Below are 19,682 nucleotides of genomic sequence, written 5' to 3' on the forward strand. Positions count from 1 at the left end.
GCAACAAGATTGTAGTTCCTCTCGCTTTTGGTGTCTGCCCCCTGGTGGGTAAGGTTGGTCCAGGCTTGTGCAGGCTTCCTGGTGGCAGGGACGGGTGCCTGCCCACTGGTGGGTGGAGCTGGGTCTTGTCCCTCTGGTGGGCAGGGCTGTATCAAGGGGTGTGTTTAGAGATGGCTGTGGGATCAGGACGACTTCAGACAGCCTGTCTGCTGATGGGTGGGGCTGTGTTCCCGCCCTGTTGCTTGTTTGGCCTGAAGTGTCCCAGCACTGGAGCCTGCAGGCTGTTGGGTGGGGCCAAGTCTCAGTGCCAAAATGGTGACCTCTGGGAGAGGTCATGCCAATGAATATTGGCTGGGGCCTCCACCACAGTTGTCCTTTCCCCCACAGTGAGCCACAGCTGACCTATGCCTCCCCAGGAGACCCTCCAAGATCCACAGGTAGGTCTGGCTTAGGCTCCTATGGAGTCACTGCTTTGCCCTGGGTTCCAGTGCACATGAAACCTTGTGTGCACCTTCCAAGAGTGGAGTCTCTGTTTCTTCCAGTCCTGTGGAGCTCCTCCACTCAAGCCCAACTGGCCTTCAAAGACAAATGCTCTGGGGGCTCCTCCTCCCAATGCCAGACCCTCAGGTTGGGGAGCCTGACATGGGGCTCAGAACTTTCACTCCTGTGGGAGAACCTGTGATGTAATTATATTTGTTTGTGGGTCACCCACCTGATGGGTATGAGATTTGATTATATCATGAAAGTGCCCCTCCTACCGCCTCGCTGTGGCTTCTTGTCTTTGGATGTAGAATATAGTTTTTGGTAGGTTTGAGTCTTTTTTTGTCGATGGCTATTCAGCAGTTAGTTGTGATTTTTGTTTGTAAGTGAGAGGACGTGAGCTCAAGTCCTACTCTGCCATCTTGTCTCCTCACTTTATCACTGATTTTAAGCAACTTGGTTATAATGTGCCTTTGTACAATTCTGTGGCATTAAGTACATTCACATTGTTCTGCAACCATCACTACTACCTATTTCTTTGCTTCTTTAAATTCATTAAACATCTTGCGTCTTTGAGTTTATAGCTTTCAACCAAATTCAGAAAAATTTCAGCCATTCTTTCTTCAGATATTTTTTTGTTTCTCCATTTTCCCTGTCTTTGGGGGATTAAATTTACGCATATATTAGGCCACATGAAGTTGCCCCATAGCTTATTGGTACTCTTTACACTTCTTTGGATTCTTTTGTCTGTGTTCAGATGGATAGTTTCTATATGTCTCCAAGTTCACTAAATCTTCTGTAGTCTGATTTGTTGTTAATTCCTCCAGTGTAGTTTTCATTTGGGACATTGTAATTTTTATCTCTGGAAGTTAAATTTGGGTTTTTATATTTCTCAGGTCGCTACTTAATATGTAGTTATAATAACTGTTTTAATTCCCCTGGTCACTAATTTATCATTTGTGTACTTTCTGGGTCTTCTTGTGTTGATTTTTTGCATGTTTGGTGGTTTTGATTGGATGCCAGATATTCTGAATTCTACCTATTTTGGTGCTGGGTATTTTTGTATTCCTATAAATATTGAGCTTTGTTTCTCATACTTAGTTACTTGGAAACAGTTTGATCCTTCTAGATCAAACTTGTAAGCTTTATTAAGTGGGACCTGAGCAGTGAGTAGCCTAGGGCTAATTTTGCTCCACTACTGAAGCAAAACTGATGCCCCATAAACTGTGTTTTCCACACTGGCTGTTGGGAAAAGGAACTATTTCCTGTTCTTTGACAGCTCTAATCCTTTTGGCTGGTTCTTTCCCCAGCCTCTGGCAGTTTCCTTACATGCATGGGATTATCAGTACTCAGTGAACACTTGAGTGGGATTCTCAGCAGATCTATAGAGCTTGCTCTCTGTATAACTCTTTCCTTTTTGATACCCTGCCCTGTAAACTAGCTGCTTTGGTCTCCTTGGATGCCTCGACTTCTCCTCTCAGGGAGACTGTTGGGTTCCACCCTCAGTTTCTCCTCCCTTTGCTGCTGACAACTCTGCCCCAACTGTAAGCAGAGGCAGTGGTAGGGCCCACCACATTTGTTTCTCTTCTCTCAGGTCTCTGTCCTTCATGCCTGTTGTCTGATGGTAATTTGTCAGGTTTTTTGTATATTTTAGAAGGGAGGGTAAGGTTTGGTTTCTGTTTATCTATGTTAGCTAGAATTAGAAGTGTCTTGAAAGCATTACTTTCTAGATTGTTATAAAATCTGATGCCATTCTGATTTGCATGTAACCGGTTTTTTCCCTTGAAGCTTTTTAGGGTGTCTATCTGGTGTTTTGAAATTTCCCCATGTTGTATGTTGGTATAGATTCTTTGGAAACTCATGTCCTCTTGAGTTTTTCAGAATTTTCTTGTGTTATTATTTTGGTAATTTCTCTCCTGTGTTCTTTCTTTGCAGATTTCCAAATTATAGTTGGATGTCGGCCCTCTTAGACCATTTTTTATTTTCCTTCATATTCTCTTTTGGTTTTTTTGCCCTACTTTATGGGAGATTTCCTCAATTTTATCCTTTTATCATATTATTTCTGATATTAATTTCCAAATTAATGTTTTTCATCTTCTCTCACAGCCTTTTTCTCCCCTTACTTAATGGACACAATATTTACACTTTGCGCCTTAGTTGTTTCTTGGATATCTTGTTCTACTCCCTGTACTATTTCCTGGGAGTTGTTTATTTTTGTTTTGGTATTTTTATGCTGTACTTTTCCACAAACCTCTGATGTTTCTGGGCTATCTGTATATACTTAAGAGTGAGGCACTTGAAGGTGATGAGCTCTCTTCACCATTCACTTTCACTGAACAGTAGGCTGGCATTTTCACTGGAGAGCCCAGGCTGGCAGGATCTGTAGGTTTTTCCTCTGGGTTAGTTCAGGGCAGGGTCTTCCAGCCTGCTGTAGGAGCCTGGGGTGGGGTGGGGGCAGGGGCTGGAGCCCTGAGCATCTCAGGTAGTTTCTCCAGAATATAACTTCCAGCCTTCTGCAGGGTGGTGGGGACTTGAATTTCTGCTTCCTACATGCATTTCCAGTCCTTGTTTTTCCCTGGCACATGAGGCCTCCAATTCCTTCCCTTTACAATGTGTTTTGGTTCTGTGTGTATGTGGCGGGGGGTGGGGGGGGTATGTGTAGGATGGACACGGGACAGCGAGAAGAGGGCAGAGCACTGATTTTGGATAGTAGTTCTGAGCTAAGTCTTTACTGCTTCCCTGTACTTCCTTTTGCACAAAGTAGTTCTAAATCCACTGCCTGTGCCCAAAGGAGGACACGTGGTCTAAGAGAGGCCCAGACTCTTCCAGTGCAACAGTCCACTTGAGGAGAATCCTCACACTGGCACAAGAGTACAGACCAGCTCCAGGACAAGGAGTGGGCAGAACCTGCAGGGTTAGGTTTACCTTTGACTTTGGATTTCCATCCCTTTAATCAGACTTTCTGTATGAAAACCATAGACTATAAGGAGTCGAGTGGGGGGCAAGGGGTAGTTTATAACCATAATGGAGTAAGAACCACATCAAGTGTAAAGAGACCATAATAATTAGAAATACTTTTAATTCCTAGCTTCTTGGCGACCCTCAAGTATCAGAGCCATCCAAGCATGTTGGCCTTCGAATCTTCTCAGCAAGAGTAGATGATCACACAACTCTTAAGGTAAATCAAAATTAGATGAAGGTTATTTATTGGTGTGACTTTTCCTGTCATGAGCTTCTTTTACACAGCCATGGTGTAAATAGCATCAAATTGAATGAAAAGTTTGTTAGATGCAACCATAAATAATTATAATAAATATACATCAAGTAACTTTACAGCACACATTTTTTTTAGGGCCAAGGTTTGGATCTGTCTGGACCTCAATGTGCTCTCTGGGAGAAGCAGTCGTGTTAGCAGCAGGTATTTTACTCACAGCTGTCATCTAGTCAAGTGATGGGCCAACAGAAGCTTTCCAAACCCCTCTTGGGGAGGTAGCTGACAATTCTGAGTCCATTCAAGGGATGGAAAGGATGGGGGCGGGGGGGGGGGACCAAGATGGAAAAATACAGGGAGGAAAAACCACTTCTAGTAAATCCAAAGGCTCTTTCATTATGCAGAAATGAAATAAGAGGATCCTTGTTGTCAGGACTACATCCTGGCGTGACCCGCGCCCCCCCCGCCCCCAGTCAAGGGGGCTGTGGCCCCCAGGAGGCAGTGGCCTACCGTATTCCTTCCAATTAGGGAAACTGCTTGCAGGCACCTCCAGACATGACTGATCCTGCATCAAATGTAACTGATGCAACCGGAACAATTCATCCAGGTTTATCCTTTCCTTAGGTCGGGGAATCTTTTCTATAATGGTCCTTAATTCATTTCCTAAGAAGAACACGGAGGAGGTGGATGCGAATGCCTCTAACTCTAAAATCCACACACCTTTCCAACAGGCCAGGGCCACAGCAGAGAAGGGAGGAGCAAATCCTCTCTCACCAGCATTCACGCTCCAAAACCTTCTAGACAGCACTCACTCAGAACTTCCAATATTCACAATATTATACAATAAATACAGCGATGTGATTCTGTGAGAACTGGCAAGGCCCAAAATGACAGTGTCCAGCAAGATGGCATATGCTGCTCTCGAACAAAGTACCAGCGGACAAAGACCTACTCAGGGCACAAATGCACTGGGGCCGCAGGTGGGCTGCAGCAGCTCAGCCCTGGCACACACTCACATGGGGTGGGGAGGGGGTGCCGCGTGGGCCCGGCCAGAGGGGCAGAAGGACCCTGGTGTCTCCATCTGGACTTGAAGGTCTTAGTCACTGCAGTAGGCCCTGAATTGAGCAGAGCACCTCAGACAGCTCTTTTTAAAATGGGGTGTAGCCTTTCCTCTGCTCCTCACATCACAAATACCGTAGTGAGGAAGGGACGTTTCTGAGTACAAAAGTGGGGCAGGCTTGAGTCATGTGCTTTCCTGTTCTGAGCCTCAGAAAAAGGCCCCCAACTTGAGCACTGTCCCTCCAGCTCCAGGGGTCCTCTCAACTCCTGAGCTGGGACGCACCTGGCCTGGCTCTGCGTACTAAGGTCAGGGAGGAACCCTTTGGTCTTCTAATCCTGGGCAGCACTCAGTGGGAAACTGTCGGACCGGGGCCCAGAAGAGTCGGACGGCAGAGAGGGCTGTCTAGGTGGGAAGGGACGGGGGAACCACTGTGGGCTTTTCTTCAGGAAAACCCAGACCATGGACAAGGGTCTAAAGCCGGAAGATTAACACGTAAAGCTCCCTGTGTGTGTCTCCCAGGTTTGGGTAACTGGCCCAACCATTTCAAGATGGAAGGAGGCTTGCAGGAGCCACGTCCAGGAGAAACTCCAGCTCAAGGCGGAGGGGCAGGGCTGGCCACACACTTGTCTGTGAAGACGCCCTGCAGAAAGAACAGGTGCTCTGTGGGCCAAGGGCATCTCACTACCAGCTTCCTGCTGGGTGGTTCTATGATGTGGAACCAACTGGGGCCTCACAGCCTCAGAACCTGGTGGCCATGAAGGAACATGTCCAGGAAGATCAAATGAGACAGGAGCTGTCTGGGAACTAAACTATCCTACAAACATACCACAAATAGGTAGCAAAAGAACCAACCCATCACAAAACGTACAAATACATAAGGTTAAGTCTTCCAGGAAGTCCTGGAATGTGGACAAAGGTTCGGAAAAGCAAAATGTTGCCAACTCCTCACGCAGGGCCCCGGAGGGATGTGCTCGCAGTGGCAGGCTTCCTAAGCCAGCAGAGCGGTGCCTTGGTGACAGCCTAACTCGGGCTCCCTCCCCTCAGCCACTCAGGGGGTCTTCGCGATAGTGAATGGCACAACGAAGTTTCTCCAGCATGATTTCCAGAGAGGAGTACTGGGGAAGCTTGATCATGAACATGCAGGTCTCCACTCGGATGTAGCGAGAGTCTGGGGAACCTGTAGGAGAGACATCGGGCCAGCGTTAGAGTGCGGGACTGGATCCCAGGGAGGCCTGGCTGGACCCTCTGCCTCCAGGTTTGCCTCTCTGGGCTGCTCCAAGTCAACCCCAAGGCCCAGTCGGGGGGATGAGGGCCTGGGAGGCTGGATTCTGGAGGAGGAAAGGGCAGATACACAGCTGCTGTACAGCACAGGTACCAAATGGCTGACCCATGACAGAATCTGACCGCAGGCAGGTTTGTCTGGCCGGCAAAGAGTTTTGATTTTTTAAATTAATTTTGCTGCATTTAAAAGTTGGAAGATTAAAACACTTCTGGATTTTAAGCTTTTAAAAATTTCAGAAGACACGTCAGCGTCGGGCCTATACTGCCACTTGGCGAAGGTCAGGTTTGGGAAGCACATGGCCCCAAGCCCACCCCACCACCCCTGGCCTCTCTCATTTACATTTGGGCCTTGGTGTTCGGGGTCCCTCTCCATTGTTCTTCCCCCCTCATGCAGGGCCTAGCAGCCCCAGCTCCAAACGGGGCCCATGTGTCCCTACCTGGAACATGACCAGGGGAGGCCAGTACCTGCTGTGCCATCCGGGGGGGCGATCTTCATGGGGTATGGGGGCACATGGGCTGTGTCGGGGCCCCCGTCTTTGCAGGGGCAGGTGAACGGGATGCGCTCTTGGTTGCAGGCGAACTTGATGAACTTGCACAGCTCCTCCTGGGCAAACATCTCCAGTGCCCCCCAGAAGAACTCGATGTGCTGGTCCGTCTCCATCAGGCCCACCTGGTACATGGTGTGGGCCTGGGGAAGAAAGGTCGCAGACGTGAGCAGGCCTGGGCTTCTAACCCAGTGCCCCCCGACAAGGCTGGGCCCAATCCCGGGGCAGGGTGCAGCAGGGAATCGATGGCTGCAGGACACAGGGAGGTTACAATGATGACAAGGACCGCAAAGGCACACTGTCTGTGTGACTGTGGCCTACGCGCTAGGCCCGACAACAGGGGTTCTCCATACATTACCCCACTGACCCCGCCGGGCAGGTCTTGTCACTCTTCCCATTACAGGTGAAGTCACTTGGGCAAGGTCTCCCAGCTGGCATGGGCAAAAGCGGGCCAGGCTGAACAGTGGAGGGGGCTTCCCCTCAGGCTGGTGGCTTAATTCATGGGCTCGGGAGGCAGGGGATCTGCCACTTCCTGGCTGGGCGACCTTGGGTAAGTGACCTGTCTTAGCTTCAGTTTACACAGCAATGAGACAGGGGTGAGCACAGCTCCTCTCACATGTGAGGAGGACAGAGTGCTGGGGCCCAGGAAGTACTAAGACATGACAGGCCACTGCCAACATGCCTGTCAGCCCAGCCGGCCCAGCCACCGACCTTCAGGAACTCGAGGTTGATGTAAGGGAGGCCGCACGTCCGCAGCTCCATCTCCAGCGGGCTGAGCGTGGTGAGCAGCTGCAGGGGGATGATGGCGCCCAGGCCCGCGCGCACGGCTGTCACACACTCGACGTTCTGCAGCTCCCGCAGCCGCAGGCTCCGGATGGCTGCTGCGTAGATGTCCTTGTTCTCCCACCTGCGGGGGTCGTGGGTGAGAGGCGACGCTCAGGAGGCTGCTCCGGGGCCTGGGGGCCACACCCGCGCGGGCAGAGGCCCCCAGGCTGTCACCCGGATTTCCCAGGCCCGGCAGCTCAGTGAACTCCTCTCCTGCTCTGGGTGTCACCCGCCCCAGACCTGCTGTTTCTGAATAAAGTCCTTCCACTGAAGATACTCCACCATCTTTCCTGGCGCCCACCGTCCTGCCTCACACCCTCCCCCCAGTGGAAGCCGCCGGTCCCCTGACCTAGGCCCCCACGCACTCACGCCACAGGGATGTGCCGGCCGCGGCTGCACAGCTCCACCTCCTCGCCCGCCATGGTCAGGTAGGTGAACCGGCAGCAGGGCTTACTGGGCCCGTCGGGGCTCTCGATGGCCAGGTGCTGGGAGGCAATCTCGGCGCACAGGGCCTCCAGCTCGCTCTCGTCGTTGATCTGGAGGGAGGCACGGCAGGGCGGGGCTGACTGCCGCCCTGCTCCCCAGGCCCTCAGAAGAGGGAACCCCTTCCCCAGTTGGGCAGATGTCGGTCATTGTTCGGGTGGGGGCTACTGTGGCCTGGCCTGCCAGCCTTGCCATCAGTTCAGTGTTAGGCACGTGACCGAGGCCTCGCCAGTGAGACCCAAATTACAGTTGCCCTCTTTCACTGGTGTGGACACGGCTGAAGGCGGTGCACCTCGTGCTGCTGGGGCCATCTTGAGCTCACTCACTGACGACATCATTGGAGCACCTGGATTCAACCCTGTCTGAAGCCAATCTATATCTGTACTTTTAGTTTTAAGATCAAATCACTAAAAAAAATTTCTTTCCTAAGCTGGTTTGACCTGGGGTTTCTGTCACTTGTCACCAGAGAGCCCTGACTTAATTCTACCTGTGGAAGGTACACGGGCTACCCCCTCCACCATCTGGCCCACTGACGTGCATGCTGGGCCACCGAGGAGAGGATGGGATCTGACCCAGGGGAGAACAAGCCTGTAGCCTGGGACAGTGAAGGCCGCAGGCAGGCACCCCCGACAGAAGTTCAGGGCATTTCTTTCTGGTTCATGTGCCTCCCCCGCCTCTCCCGGGGTGGTTCTGTCTCCCAGCACCGTCTGGGGCCTTGCCCATCCCCTCCAGACAGAAGCCTTGGCTGGACGGTCTGCCTGGACGCCGTCTTACCTCCTCTGCCTGCCTCAGGCCTTTGCTGCCACCCACGCCCCCGGGAGGACTTCTCAGAGCAGCGCCTGGCAGCTACTCATAAATCCCCAGCCCGTGGAGGGCATCCTGCTTTGACCCTTTAAACAATTCATCGTCGGCCCTCTTTCCGCTGAGAAGCCAACTGCTGTCCAGGACCCCGGCTTTGCTGCTCCCGTGCGCTGGCTTCCCTCAAGTGGCAGCTAAGGGGACTACAGAAAGCCTGGCAACGAGGCCCCTCCGAGGGCCCTCAAGTCTGGCCAGTGGAGGCCGATCGGCCAACCCCTCCTTCAGCAGATGTCCTCTGGAGAGCAGCCTCGCAAGGCCCCTGACACAAAGTCTGCCCCCCCGGTGATCAAGAGCCGCCGGCCTCGGGGAGGGCTGGATCACGGGCCACCTCCACACTCTGCCGGGATGGTCTCTAACCTGAGGAGCGCGTGTGGGCCAAAAAGCTCAGGCTTTCCAGCTGGCCAGACCCGAGCTCTGCTAGTGGCTTTGCTCCCGGCCAGCCCACCGCTCTGAGCCTCACTTCCCTCCTGGCCTCACTGTGAGGGCTTCTGAACACAGCCCTCCAGCGTGGGCCTTACATAAACGGAGAGCAGTGGGGCAGCTCCCTGACAACAGACGTGAGCCCAGCCTGGCCTCAGCGACTCTGCCGAACCAATGGACGGACCTGACCACAGCCTGAGCAGCGACCATAGGTGGGCTGGTCTGCGTGTGGAGGGGAACGGTCGGACACTGCTGTGATCTCACTATCTCTGTGTGTCCCAAGGCACAGGGGAGGGAGGAAGAGCTCCGTTCCCAGCGCCCTGCCTAGGTGATACCCAAGAGTTGATCTCCTGTGCTCTTCGTGAAACTCTGAAACCAAGCTCTTAAAAGTGAAACTGGCTCTGCTTGGAGCACCTCCCACCCAACACTTCTACTCCTTTAGCTGCCGGGAACCCTTCACCCCTGTGTCCTCACGAGGCCCAGCAGGCTGGTTAAGTCACCCCTGGGCTGCTGCTGTCTGCAGGGAGGGAAGACTGAGGCTCCTGTCCCCCTGAGACAAGCCTGGCCAGCAGAGATGCCTTATGCAGCCTAATGTTCAAGAGATGGCAGTCAGTCCCCAGGTGGGGACACAGAGGCCATGGGGTGGCAATAAGGGCCCCAGGGGCACTGCTCCGGGCCCCACTGTCCCCCAGAAAACGTGGGCTTTTCACTTACACTCTCGAATTTCTTCACATAATTGTAGGTGAGTATGTCTGCTTCCTGCAGGTCTTGGTCAGGGTCCAGGGGCTCACCCACCAGCGTCTTCCAGAAGGAGGGCAGGAGGTCCAGGGGAAGAGGGACATCTGCTCGAATCGCAATTCCCAGCAACTGGCCCAGGAAGTGCAGCAGCTGCTCCTCCCCGTAGGTGATGGGGCTTGGGGTCAGGATGTACTTGCCCTGGAAGTGGAGGCAAAGGTGAAGTGACTGACGTGGGCCTCTGCTCCCCGCAGGAACATGGGTCCCAGGCCCACGGGACCCACGGCAGGCAGAAGCATGTCCAGCCAGAGCAGCAAGAGCACCGCCCAGACCAGGAAGGCTTGTGAAAGGGCTCAGAGCTGATGAGGACGCGCACCCATGAGCCGAGCCCCTGCCCCTCAGGGAGCCAACCGCTGGGCCACCAGCCTTGGCTGCCCAGGCCTCGCGTCTTACCTTGTTCTTGTTGACGGCTGAGCTGGGGCACAGCAGGAGAAGGGAGAGCGAGGAGCTCTGCAGCTCTTTACACACCTGCCACAGGAAGTGGCGGAAGGAGCCGCCTGCGGGACAGATGGGGACCTATCAGCCTACCCTGCCCGCAGGCCCTGTCCCCACCGGGAAGTCAACTCCTCTGCCCCCTGGGCTGCGGCTTCGGTGGGTGGAAACAGAACCCGCCCAAGGGCTGGGAGATCCGGGCTCCAATCTGTGGGGCCACTAACTAGCTGCGTGGCTCCTGGGGAATCACTTCTCTGACGGAGCCAGCCTCCGCACCTCTACCTAGCGGATGGGGGCAGTCACTGTACCCACCTCCCAGGCTAGTTCCAGGGATTCAACGAGATCAAAGGCAGATCCTACGCAGGTCACTTCTCACAGCTGCAAGCTGACACCGATACAAGGGCTTGTGGGACCCGTGTCCGTCCCCTGCGCTGGGCCAAGAGCAGGGCCCCATGTTTTCCTCAGCACTGCCTCCTGCCAAGCCCAGGGCTCAGTGTGTGTCCAGTGAGAGCATAAATAAATGGATGGACACACGCAAAGGGCAACAACAATGATCAGCTCCTCTCCTACTGCCATTCCAAATGTGCCTTTGGGTTTCTTGCAAAACTCCTCTCTGTGGCTGGGTCTCCTCTTGCCCTTCCCCATGCATCCCATCAGTGTCCTCAGGTCAGGAAGCACTGAGGACAGCTGCGCTCGCGGAGGACTTGCTTGGGGACAGATGTCAGGGCCTGGCCGCTTCCACGGAGAAGCAGGACACTCCCGCCTGCTGAAGCCGCCAAGGGCTGGGCTTTAGAATCCGACAGACCTGGGTTTGCACCCCAGTGATGCTGCTGACCTTGGGGGAGCTACTTAACTTGGTGGAGCCCCAGTTTCCCTGCCTGTAAAGTGGGACAGTGCTGGTGTCATGAGGAGCGTAAGGTGTTGAGCCTGGGCCTGGCACGTTCTGGTATCTCAATGAACAGAGCTGTTCTCAGAGAGCCTCCGAGGTGTGCCCAGAGGATGCCACGGCACTGGCCGGCAAGGAGGCTGCTGCGGGAAGTGTCCCATGATCAGGGCGGGAATGGGAAACAGCGCTGCCCCAAGAGCTCTCCCCACCCAGCGCGCCCAGTGAAAGAACTGTCTTCTCCCAAACAGCGCATTTCCCGAACGTCTGGGCTAAACGGACTGAAAGGACCACGCAGGAGCATGTTCTGAGCGGCCATTCCTCCTCCCTGCAGCGTGAAATGGCAGGATGTGCCATTCTGATCAAGGGCCCCCCAGACCCCTGTCTCTCATGGGGCACACACAAGCTTTTGGCCCAACCAACCCTCAGCCAAGGGCTCTTCCTGGAAAAGAAGTCCAATCCACACTGAGGGCGTCTCTCCTCAGCAAGAAACGCACTCCTAGCACTGATCAGAAGCCCGGTCCCCAAGCCTGGACAGTGCTGGGCTGAGGTTCCAGGCCAGCGGCAGGTGCCACATCCCCAGGGGACAGGGGCAAGTCCAGGGGGGCTGGGTTTGGAGAGCCTGGACAGATGTCACTTGGGGGCAGTCCTGGCTTCTGTGCAGAGCAGGGTAATGAGGATGTGGCTTGACTCTTGTTAACAGGTAAGATATTGGGCCATTTAGGCTGAAAATAACCCCAGGAATGTTTACATTCTAAACACAGCCTTCACCCTGAACTGGCTGATGGAGGGCCTGCGGGGGCCACTTACTGGTGCCGTGGACCTCCTCCCCAGTGAAGCGGATGTTGAAGGCATAGGTGGGGTCACCGCCACTCGCCAGTCTGACACAAAGCTGGGAGGATGGCACCGAGGCCAGCTGCCTGGCCGCCTGGCAGAAGTAGGAGTTTTCAGAGGCTCTGATCTCCCCTGGAACGAGAGAGGAAGTGCCAAAACCTCTGGGTGGCCATCCCCTGCACCCCAGCACAGGAGAGCCGCATGGCCAGGCCCCGGCCTGCTGGGGGCAGCCACGGCCTCCCTTCTGCTCCTGGAACATCTTCAATCTTTCACGTCTGCCACGTGGGTCCCTCGAGGAGCCCGCCCCCCAACCCCACCCTCCACCACCCCCCACCCCGTTCTCCACGTGGTCAGCCCCTCCCACCCTTCCACGTGTCTCGGGAGGCCCTGCACCTGGGCTCCTCTCACGTGCCCCTCCCGACATCTGTCCGTTCACAGGCTGTGGCGGAGACTCCTGGCTGCCTCCCCAATAACTAGCCTCCCCGCTTTTTTGGTGCTAGAGCCCTGATTTTAGCACGTCCACGGCCAGAACGAAGCCCACCTCCCCTGCACTGAGGCGCGGCCTGTGCCGCTGATGCCCCCTCCCTCTGCTGCCTGGATTGGGAGCTTGGGAGGGACTGGAGGGGGACATCACAGGCTGGGACATAGAGCAGGGCAACAGAAGCACCCACGCCAATGAGGGATGTCAGAGCAGCCCGGGACTCTCACTTCTAGAACCTTCTCTTATGTGCGAGAAATCAACTAGTTGAAGGACTGCTGCCTGCATCCTCTGGTCTGTGTAGCTAATCTCACCTCCCACGATCTCCAGTGGGTCCAGAGTAATCTCCGGTGCCGCATGGTCAGCTGTCCTCTGCACTGTGGCGTTCAGCACCCGATTCATGACGGTCACCTTCGTGTCATAAAAGATCAGCCCTGGAGGGAGGAATGCGGTAGAGGCTGGGATGGGGTGGCTTCCCTTCCTTCCCAGTCACCCCGAGGCCTGGCAGGGGCCACACTGTCCCCTGTGGGTCCGTCCAGTCTCTTCTGGGACAGCCCGCGGGCCCCTGGGGGGATGTGCTGCTGGGGGCATAAGAGGTCCCGCTCCACTGGAGGGTGATTAGTTAGTCTCCACCCAAATGTGAACGCAGGATTAAACCCTTGGACCCTGTCATGCCCACGAGACGCCTCGCTTGCAGGAATACAAACCCAAATACATAAAGAATAAGGAGGTTTCTGTGGCCACTTCTGAAACAGCAAAAAATAAAAACCACGGAAGTGTCTATCAATAAGGACATGGACACCTACACTGTGGACAGCAAGGCAAGGAGGGTGTGTGTGTCGACAGGCAGAGATCTGCGAAGCAGAGGTGCACAACAGAATGTATAAGAGGATACCCAGGTTTTTTTTGGTTTTTTTTTTTGCGGTATGCGGGCCTCTCACTGTTGTGGCCTCTCCCATTGCGGAGCACAGGCTCCGGACACGCAGGCTCAGCGGCCATGGCTCACGGGCCCAGCCGCTCCGCGGCATGTGGGATCTTCCTGGACCGGGGCACAAACCCATGTCCCCTGCATTGGCAGGCGGACTCTCAACCACTGCGCCACCAGGGAAGCCTGATACCCAGTTTTTGATTTAAAAAAAAAAGACAAATGTGTGCGTCTATATGTATGTGAATAGAAAAGTCTGGAAGGACAGACTCATCTGTTAGTGATGGTCGTCTCTGGGATGCAGGAACATTGGAGGCAGCTAGTGAGTCAGAGCTTTACGTTTATGTATTTCTAAATAATCTGAAAACTCTTTTAGTAAATTTAGTTTTTCAGAGCATATTTGTTTTCTTCAGAGCATAATTAAAGTAACTGCTCTTGGGTGGAACCACTGCTCCAGAAAAGATTCGCGTGTCCAAGGACAGGCTGGGGGTGGGGGAGGTGGGGCCCTGGGCAGCTGCAGGAGTCCAGGTGATGCCGGAGACCCCACCCATCGGGGTAGGCCCAGGAGGCTCAGGCACTGACCTTTGGCCTCCTTCAGCAGAGCCGCGATGCTGTGCGTGTACATGGGCGTCTGGCGCAGCTCCACGAGTGGCAGGAAGAAGGTCTCGAGCGTGGTGTTCAGGGACTGCAGCAGGGCGAAGCGCAGGCGCAGGCTCTCGATGGGCACATCTGCAGGGCATGAGGGGCGGTCAGGCGGGGGCTCGGCCCAGCGAGGCCGAGACTCTCCGTCTGTGAACGATGCAGGTGGCCTGGTCGCAGGGAGGGACAGGAAGGCTCCCGCGGTGGGTTTTATCCCTGGAACCCAGAGGCTGTTGGTGAGTGAGAGATCCCGGCTTCCCTGAGCCTGTGCCAAGCAGCAGCAGAGGGCGAGGCCCGGGCTCGAAGGGGACCTGAGGGTCCACTCAGCCGGCCTTTGCGGCTGTGCCGGGGCTGCGTACCATTTGATTTTTAACTTTTAACTCTGAAGTAATTACAGGCTCATAGGAAGTTTCAGAACAAAGTAGAGTCCTGTGTACCTTTCCCCCAGCTCCTCGTGGTGTGACCTCACGCCTTGAAACCAGGAGACTGTTACATGGCACACTGAATTTTACTTGTCTGCCCTCACGTACATCTCCTCTCTAACCGTGAGACTGACGTTGGGACAGTTCACGGCCACGTTCACTGTCGCGGTATCCGCAAGAGAGCGAGGGCTCGGACTGTGGCTGAGTGAGGGTGAGCAGGCTAAGCGGGGCCCGAGGCGTGCACACACCCCAGCACCGGAGCGGCCCAGGGCCTGTTGCGTGTGACAGGGCTTATGCTCCAGGGGTGGATTTACGGAGAATGGCCGTTTCTGTGTGCGCGTTGTTGTTGTGTGCGTTCCTAGCTTTTGATACAAACATGCTGCTCTCTTGTAATTAAGGCTAATGTCTCTGACACACGCTACCAGACTGCCCTGACCCCGTCTCACCCCCAACGCCAGCCTGGCATCCGAGGCAGCCCCTAGGCAGGGGCCTGGGTGTGATGGCAGGGGTCTCGCCTCCCAGCCACTGCACTTGTGTCTGCCGCTTGGCTTGGTTGCGAGGAGCACATAATAAGGCCTCACAAACTTTAATTTGGCCACAATCACAACTTCTCGTCTTTCTCTCCTTTTTATACCCACCTGTTCACAGCAGGTGTTCCTAGGGATTTTTGTAATGGGCACAGAAAGGGCATCTAGTCCTTCTAAACCACCCCGTGCCGTCATGGGGCAGGCCCCCACAGGGCGGTCCAGGGGGAGGACCCTGAAAGGCATCCCCCTGGGGCCACATACTCAAGAGACAGGCCACTCTGGGGTCGGCGGCGTCTGTGGGGTCCAGATACACCTCGTGGGGATGCAGCCGCGCAGGCGTGATGGCCAGGTGGCGGCACAGCCGGTTGATGTACTGCACGAGCGCCACGTCCATCTCCAGGGTCCACTTCCTGGAGGCCTTGTGTGCGTGCCGGACGTCGATGCAGGCACACCTGGGGGCGGGGAGAGGCAAGGTGGGGCGGCGGCCGCTGGGGGACTGCTGGGTTCCTCCGCAGCCACGTCCCAGCTCCCGGAGGACCTTTATAAGACAGCCTCGCCTCCCAGGCATTTCTTGGTGCCCAGCCAAGGTGCTGACTGCAGAGGAACTGCCTGTCCTGAGGGGAAAGCTCCGTTCTAAAGAAACAAGCTGAGCAGGCTGAGGGGATGGCAACACGCATCCCCACGTGCCTCCCTGCTGTCTGTAGGCAGCAGGGCTTTAGGGTTAAAGACGGGGCACTGGAGTCCTTGGGTGAAATCTAGGCTACAAAGCACACCTACTTCCTGAGCCTCAGTTTCTTCATCTATGAAATGCAGCTGGCGATAGCACAGCCTCGCGCCGTCAGGAGGAGTCACTGAGAGGACACCTGTGCTGCACACAGCACGGTGCCCCGCCCCTTCCGAGGGCACAGCACGTGCCAGCTGCTGGTGTTACTGAAGCCGTCATCTTTTACCCAGCGATCCCACCCCAGGGTTCCCCTACGCGGCTCCTTGAGCAGGCAGGCAAAGGTGTGTTTGTGAGGGCTGCCTTGCTACAGCAACATCAGCCATAAGCTACACCACCCCCAATAACGGACTGCTCGGCAGCCGTTAAAGTCATCTGGTAGAACAGTATCAAATGACGTGGAAAAATGAAAAAAGCACACTGCAGGACACTATTTCCTGTCTGCTCCCCGCTACAGTGCTGAAAACATCTACTCCTGGAAAAATGGTGGGAGAGGTGTTTACTGAAACCTTTCCAAGTGATTACCCCTGGGCACAGAATCACAGGAAATCTCCTTTGTGTTTGAATATACTGCATGAGGTTTTTATCGAGTGTGTGTGTCCTTATTCTACATTGAGCTATTAACCCAAGAAAGGCCTGCAGGCAGGCAGGTGGGTGGACAGGTGCCTCTCGTTCCAGAACCTGTGGCACCTCGAGGGGGGTCACATGCCACACAGGGTGCATCGCGCAGAGGGTCCTGTCTCAGGGAGGTGGTGGAGCCTGGTGCCAGGCTCTCGTCACTGCAGGCCACCTCTGTCCTACCCTAGGAGTGCTCCCAGAGAGACCTAGCGCCTTCAGGAGGTGATCCCCTCTTCCAGGCTGGATGTGTCATCACCGTGGCCCCATAACACAGGTGAACCAGCCCTTCCAGCTGTTACAAATGTGTCACCTTGGAATTAATTTGCAGTCCAATTTGTCCCCTTTTCACTTGGAATGCAGTTTCTAGTCCAAAATAGGTGATTCTGCTTTTAACGAAAACCCCCAAAGTCGTGTCTCTTACTGGTTTCTAAAACCAGTCGAAGAACTTGGCCCTGTCACCATGATCCAAGGCCCATCTGGGCATCGACTCTGAGCCTTCAATGAAGGTACAAAGTGCTGGTGCCAAGCAGTAAACAATTTCTCAACTCTGAAAATGGGGTTTTAAAAAAGCATGCTTCTGGCAGCCATTCCTTTGAGGCCCAGTACATCTTGCTGTGGGAACGGGCGTGTAGGCCTGTGTGTGGCAGAGCCAGAGGGCGAGAGCAGGGAGATTTCTTTTGGTTTGCAGACATCTTGCCTGCTTGGGATTCACTTACAGCTAGAAAGGGGAAACCATATTTAGTTTGGCCCTGGAGACCTGGTGACTCGTGACCTTGCTGTGCTCCTGCCTGGGAGTGAGAGAGGGCAATGGAGAGTGGGAGAGAATGTGTGAGTCCAAAGAAAAAAGATTCTTTGGAATAAGAAATCATCCCTGTAAGGGACTGAAATGTCCCCTTCCCGCCAATTCATATGCTGACGCTCTAACCGCCAATGTGACTGTATTTGGAGACAGGGTCTTTAAAGAGGTCATTAGGTTAAATGAGGTCACAGGGTGGGGCCCTAATCCAATAGGACTGTTGTCCTCATAAGAGGGAGAGACACCAGGGATGCAGGCACACAGAGGAAGGGCCACCTGAGCACACAGCACAAAGGTGGCCGTCTGTGAGCCAAGGAGAGCCCTCCAGAGAAACTAACCCTGTTGACACCTTGATCTTGGGCTTCCAGCCTCCAGAACTGCGAGACAGTGAATTTCTGTTCTATAGAACACTGTTTCAAACAGGCTGGAAAATCCACATTAACAATTAGGAAATATGGGGAGGGGGAAGGGTAATCTGTGACAAAGCGAGACAGAGGCATGGACATATATATACTACCAAACGTAAAATAGATAGCTAGTGGGAAGCAGCCGCATAGCACAGAGAGATCAGCTCAGTGCTTTGTGACCATCTAGAGGGATGGGATAGGGAGGGTGGGAGGGAGGGAGATGCAAGAGGGAAGAGATATGGGAACATATGTATATGTATAACTGATTCACTTTGTTATAAAGCAGAAACTAACGCACCATTGTACTCCAATAAAGATGTAAAAATAAATTATACTCCAATAAAGATGTAAAAAGTATAAAAATAAAAATATTGAAAAAAAACAATGAGAAAAAATTGGAAAATAACTCAATAGGCATTAAAAACAGGCCAGATGGAATGGCTTCCCTGGGAGTAATTGCTTGGGGAAGCGTCTAGTAGCTGAGAACAATTTTTTTTTTTAACATCTTTATTGGAGTATAACTGCTTCACAATGGTGTGTTAGTTTCTGCTGTATAACAAAGTGAACCAGCTATAGGTATACCTATATCCCCATATCCCCTCCCTCTTGCGTTTCCCTCCCTCACACCCTCCCTATCCCACCCCTCTAGGTGGTCACAAAGCACCGAGCTGATCTCCCTGTGCTATGCGGCTGCTTCCCACTAGCTGTCTGTTTTACGTTTGGTAGTGTATATATGTCCGGGCCACTCTCTCTGAGAACAATTTTTACACAAGGTATCAACTGGGTTGACAGCCTCTTACCTCTCAAAATGAAGATCGTAACCACAGGATAAAATCGCCCTCCAGACACTACGGATGTCTTGCTTGGCTCGATCAATAACAAACTTGTGAAATCCTTCCAATGTCAGGTACTTTTCCTCAGGGACTGATGGAAAAGTGTTCACAGTGTTAGGAATCGGTGAGAAGTGGGGGTCCCACAACATGCTCCCACTGCACCCCACCCTCTCTTTCAGGGCCCAATTCATCTAACCCCCCCGTCTCCTGCCGTCACTCCAGGGTCTGTTAACAGACTGTCTCCACCCGACTGCTCAAGGACACACATAACCCCCAACCTGACGGGTCTGAGCAGCTGCCTCACCTCCTCGGGCTGGTGACCAAGTGGTGCAGCACTTTCCCCCCAGTCTCGTCTTTCTGTATCTCAGAAACATTCCCGACTGACTAAGCAATTTTTGTGACAATAATAGCTTTCTCCAAGTCTGCTTGGGCCTTTAGGAAGATAAGGTTCTAATGTCCCAGGTAAGTGCCCTTCTGGAAGAAAATTTCTGAGCAGATTTTCAATCTTTACTTTCAATCGCAATCATCTATTCTTCCCTTGGGAGTATGGTATTTCTGGAGCTGCTATTCTAACCTCCATCAGTTCAGGTCAGCAGAGATGGAGTCCTGGAGCAATAATCGCAGTTGGCCAGGGATGTCTTCCGTGTCTTGGGCAGGGCTGCCCTGCCTAAACTAAAACCCGAGGGAGCCAGGCGGTCAGGGAAAAGCAAAGAGGCTGGATCCCAGGCTGCGCCGCCATCTCTAGGATGGAAGCAGCCCCAAGCCCGCATCAGGCCCAAGTTGCTTGTTCACCTTCTTGTTTTTTGGTGGGTGACTTTTCTGGGTCCTTTTCGTCCGGCTTGCTCTTCTCCGGTGACTTCGGCTTCACGGTGGGCTTCTTCTCGCTCAAGGCAGTCCTGCTGTAGACCAAAGCACCAGAATCAGAATTCCTCACGCCCACACCTCCTCCTGGTGGGGGGAATGCAGAACCTCACCAGGCATTCGTTCACCCTCCCCCAACTACAGCTGATGGTTCAGACAGGGCGGGGGTCAAGATCAGCTTTGTTCTGACCAAGAAAAGTTTCCTGAGCAAATTATGAGGACAATTTGATGCTTTAAAATGTGGAAAATCTCGAAGAGACACTTTTCAAACTTCCTTTCCACATACTTCAGAGCTGTGCTGTCCAAGAAGCAGGCACTGGCCAGATGTAGCTACTTAAGTTTAAATTG

At 53.8% G+C, this 19,682-nt stretch overlaps 1 protein-coding gene and 1 long non-coding RNA gene across 11 annotated transcripts in view; one reads left to right on the forward strand and one right to left on the reverse strand.

The window, feature by feature from the left end:
* The first annotated feature begins 449 nt into the window (after nt 1-449).
* LOC117197273 (uncharacterized) lies at nt 450-8,314 on the forward strand. Its single transcript, XR_004477809.2, has 2 exons — nt 450-3,394; nt 3,569-8,314. It is a non-coding gene; the product is annotated as an uncharacterized LOC117197273 (long non-coding RNA).
* The window catches only part of HECTD4 (HECT domain E3 ubiquitin protein ligase 4), a 197,348-nt gene continuing 181,194 nt past the window's right edge, over nt 3,529-19,682 (reverse strand). For 9 of the 10 annotated variants that reach the window (XM_012537331.3, XM_033408587.2, XM_033408588.2 and 6 more), the window contains 12 exons: nt 19,266-19,372; nt 18,441-18,564; nt 15,360-15,550; nt 14,093-14,239; nt 12,900-13,019; nt 12,084-12,239; nt 10,352-10,455; nt 9,878-10,099; nt 7,772-7,938; nt 7,289-7,484; nt 6,498-6,720; nt 3,529-5,928 (listed from right to left, as the gene is read on the reverse strand). In XM_012537331.3, the coding sequence (XP_012392785.2) occupies nt 5,792-5,928; nt 6,498-6,720; nt 7,289-7,484; nt 7,772-7,938; nt 9,878-10,099; nt 10,352-10,455; nt 12,084-12,239; nt 12,900-13,019; nt 14,093-14,239; nt 15,360-15,550; nt 18,441-18,564; nt 19,266-19,372 (1,894 nt within the window). In that variant the 3' untranslated portion in view covers nt 3,529-5,791. The remainder of the gene's footprint in view (nt 5,929-6,497; nt 6,721-7,288; nt 7,485-7,771; nt 7,939-9,877; nt 10,100-10,351; nt 10,456-12,083; nt 12,240-12,899; nt 13,020-14,092; nt 14,240-15,359; nt 15,551-18,440; nt 18,565-19,265; nt 19,373-19,682) is intronic. The other variant, XM_033408586.2, reaches the window with a different exon arrangement.

The sequence above is a fragment of the Orcinus orca genome, chromosome 15 (genome assembly GCF_937001465.1).
Source record: "Orcinus orca chromosome 15, mOrcOrc1.1, whole genome shotgun sequence".
Lineage (NCBI taxonomy): Eukaryota > Metazoa > Chordata > Mammalia > Artiodactyla > Delphinidae > Orcinus > Orcinus orca.